Source organism: Rhinolophus sinicus, chromosome 9 (genome assembly GCF_057876585.1).
Source record: "Rhinolophus sinicus isolate RSI-liver-muscle chromosome 9, RSI-T2T, whole genome shotgun sequence".
NCBI lineage: Eukaryota > Metazoa > Chordata > Mammalia > Chiroptera > Rhinolophidae > Rhinolophus > Rhinolophus sinicus.
Window position 1 is genome coordinate 27,760,290 of NC_142509.1, and position 3,651 is coordinate 27,763,940.

Consider the following 3,651-nt stretch of genomic DNA (forward strand, 5'->3'; position numbering starts at 1 on the left):
AATATAAGTGCATACACAACTGTATTTATTACAAGATAATAGAAAGTAAACGTTCCGAGGACGCCAAATGCAGCAGCTACATCTTATACAGTATTGCAAACTCCGGCGTGGAGCAGAACTACCTGTCACCGCCACGAACCTCTCCAACACCGAGTCCAACTTCCACCCAAAGCAGCGTGGATCTCAGCATAACGCATGCGCTCCGCAAACGCAGAGGCGGGGCTTAAAGGAGACTGACACTGGACTTGGCCTCTCAACATTATAGCTCCTCCCCCTATCCTGCCTCCCTCTCTGAGTGGCTGCAAGACTGCGGAGGCTAACTTCCCATTGGCCACCAGCGGGAACACAGACTTCCGGTTTGCGCAACGGGAAGCTGGGCGCGGAAGTCGCCATGGTGCGGTTCAAGCACAGGTAAGCAACCTGTCTGGCCTCTCAATGCGGTCCCTGCCCGGTGCCCACGGCTCTGGCCGCGCGCTCAGCTCCCTGTCGCCCGCCGCAGGTACCTGCTCTGCGAAGTGGTGTCTGACGACCCCCGCTGCCGCCTGAGTCTGGATGACAGAGTACTGGGTGGCCTCGTACGGGACACGATCGCCCGCGTACACGGAACTTTCGGCGCGGCCGCCTCCTCCATCGGCCTCGCAGGTACAAGGGTGCTGGGGAACTGACAGACGGCGACATTTGGAGGGAACGGGGGCCGGAGGAGGGATGACGAAGGAGCACGAGCGACCCCAGGGCCTGCCAACCCCAATACACCATCCTCTGTACGATATCGTCCTGTTTAGGAGTCTGGGACCCCCGAGCCCCAAGTCTGGACGAGTCCGAAGTTAAGCGAAGGCAGTGGAACTTTGGGCGAGAACTCCCTGTACCTGTTTGACATGTGTATATTGGGGAGTGCGACTAAACTCAATAGAATGGTTAGAATTCAAGTTATTTGACTGGTTACATTGACATCACCAATGGAAAACATTCAGAATTACTCCTGAAAAGCCCTTAATAGGGCTAGTAAAGTACAGAACAAATGGTGTATGTGTAAATCAGGAAGAACAGGGCCTTCCCTACAGCCACACTATCTAAATTTGTTCCCTTATACCATATGCTCGAAATGGAATCCTGGAGAATTAAATGCACGTAGGCACACTTCTCTATCAGGTGAGACAGTTGGCTGCTTCAAGGACCTTTTTTTCAGCCAAGGGTTTTCTCCACGCGCCCTCCCTATCCCATCCCATTTGAGCTAGTGAATTAAGAGCATTTAAAATTCTAAATCAGCAGCGTTATGAGCAGTGTACAAGGCACTGGGTGTTGTCTATCCCCCTTCCATAAATGAAATTTCCCTAAAATTTGTTTTCCTTTAGGAATGTTTTTAACTCATTGGTGCATCCCAAGTGCCACTATCTTGAACAGTTTGGACACATAATAGGCTCTCTGTTACGCTAAGGTTTTTAACCTGCTCCTGAGAATCCAAAGTTCCCCCAAAAGGTGTTTTTTTTATCCTGCTGTAGTGCGATACCTCAATGCCTATACTGGAATAGTGCTACTTCGATGCCGAAAGGAATTCTACCAGCTTGTGTGGTCAGCTCTTCCCTTCATCACATACTTGGAGAACAAAGGACACCATTACCCGTGTTTTCTCAACACCTTACATGTGGGAGGTAGGGATGCATGTGGAATGGCTGATTTTCAATAGGTAACAGGTTCAGAGTTGAGTCTTAACTAGTGGGTGGGTCTCCTGCTATTCTGCCAAGAACAAGATGCCTTCCCCTAGCTCTGAATCTTTGAGTCAGACCCATTTCACAAGCTGTTGACCACAAAGCTCTTTCCCGTGCCAGGTACAATTAGAACATGTCAGAAGTTCCTAATTCAGTACAACAGGAGACAGCTGTTGATCTTGTTGCAGAACTGCATGGATGAAGGTAAGCAATTCTACTAGCCCAGTGTCCAGTAAGCAGTGACCTCCAGCTGAGTAAGAGGTCTCTCTCCCAAAGACATCTTTCATCCATGCTGTCTGCCTGCCTTTCTCCAGGAGAGAGGGAAGCTATCCAGAAATCTGTCACAAGAAGCTGTTTACTAGAGGAGTCGGGAGAGGAGGACCTTTCAGATGGTGCTGAGGAGGCTGCTGAAGCAATGGAGTGAGCCTCTGCAGGTGGCACTGTGCCTAAGCCTCAGGGCCTTGTTGCAACAGGACATTCTGGGAGGCAGCAGCATCTTCTACAGTTCTCCAAACTGGATGACTGCTGATCAGAGGCCAGGTTAGCAGCTCAAAATGGAGGACTTATTCACATAAACTGATGTCACCTTTACCTAGCGTTGCCCGGTCAAGTGGTTCTGCAGGTTGTGGACCCTCTGTGGTTACAGCTATCTTTGTTTCTAATTGCCTGAGATATGTTTAATAAATTTTATTTGGCTCCTACAGCATTTAGCATATGTACTTAGGAAGTTCATCATGTTTGGCCAAGTCTCTTCCCTCTACCTCAGTGAGAAGACTGGCTCCCTATGTAGTACGAGATGCAGTCTCCCACTGAGGCCTTGTACCCCCAGCCCCTGGGACGGGCCCTAAGCAGTCCAGGTCATGTGGAGTAGAAGCATTAATGAGACACAGCAACTGAACTGGCACAGATTTACAGCTGGTCTCAGTACTAACCCACAGAACCTTGAAAATAGGTTCTTGTCTACTTCATTAGGTAACTTGACAAAAAATGCAGTTCTAGCACTTTTCTGGAGGGGAAAAAACCTGGCTTCACCAGACCATTATTACAAAGCCAAGTAGTAGCTGCCAACTTCTGGTAGTTTCTGTAGTTACACCCTTCCCTATTGCCTTATACCTGCCTGGCACCTGCAAACAGGTGAGACTGCCACACTCACAGGAATTAGGAGGGTCAAGAGATTGTGGTTAGTTTTGATCTACCTACTAATGACATTTCTAGGATGTTTTCTTGATAATAAAAATGGATGTCACTCAAAGTCCCTGACACATTTAACAGAGTTCTGATTTTTCCTTCAATGCACCCTCATCTCGGGCTAGAACACACTCACCCACCCAGGAGAGTTCGTCACGCAGGATTTCTGAACCTTTTCAACAAGGACAGGTTAAACCTAAACCCAGCTCAAGAACCCTTTATTTAGACCTGATGACCCTAGGAAAGACATTACTCCACGATAGCAAAATTGCTCACGCTCATAGTAGTTATTGCTTTAACCTATTTAAGAAGTTTATCTAGCTGACCTGTAATGAACTTTAAAAAAACAGAAAGCTCACATTGCTTGTGCAGGTGATTTATTGCAACTATTTGCCTTCACATTCTATTACACCTAGAGGTCACTTTATTACGCGGCAAAAGAATTCACATCACTCAAATTTACCTCAAACCAAGGTAAAAGAATATTAAATAATGGAGGCAGCGGGCAACCCTACTGCTTTCAAACCTCTCCTACTCTGCCTCTAGGTGTGCTAGACTCCTGCTTCTACAACAATTCAGGCCACTGTCATTTACAGTTGGCAGGCCCTGGGGCTTCCTTAGTGACAGTCACAGCTTTCCTTGCCAAATAGAAGCCACGTGCAAGAGGCAAAACCCTTCATCACACATGCAAGTGCAACCCAGGTCTGCCTTCATAGCCTGGCCATCTGTCAGAAGAAAAACTGCAATTCAAGCGGGG

At 47.9% G+C, this 3,651-nt stretch overlaps 1 protein-coding gene across 1 annotated transcript; it reads left to right on the top strand.

The window, feature by feature from the left end:
- Positions 1–283: 283 nt before the first annotated feature.
- On the top strand, positions 284–2,975 carry POP5 (POP5 ribonuclease P/MRP subunit). The gene is made up of 5 exons (XM_019727858.3): positions 284–411; positions 500–642; positions 1,500–1,649; positions 1,827–1,910; positions 2,021–2,975. Exons 1-5 carry the CDS (start codon positions 392–394, stop codon positions 2,128–2,130), a joined length of 507 nt encoding a protein of 168 aa, XP_019583417.2. The 5' UTR covers positions 284–391; the 3' UTR covers positions 2,131–2,975.
- The last annotated feature ends 676 nt before the right edge of the window (positions 2,976–3,651 follow it).

What these genes read in the sequence shown, in the direction of transcription:
- POP5 (XM_019727858.3), top strand. Translation starts at nt 392, where the DNA reads ATGGTGCGGTTCAAGCACAG. An exon ending in ATGGTGCGGTTCAAGCACAG is followed by an intron (nt 412 to 499) that starts GTAAGCAACCTG and finishes CGCCCGCCGCAG; the next exon opens with GTACCTGCTCTGCGAAGTGG. An exon ending in CTCCTCCATCGGCCTCGCAG is followed by an intron (nt 643 to 1,499) that starts GTACAAGGGTGC and finishes ATCCTGCTGTAG; the next exon opens with TGCGATACCTCAATGCCTAT.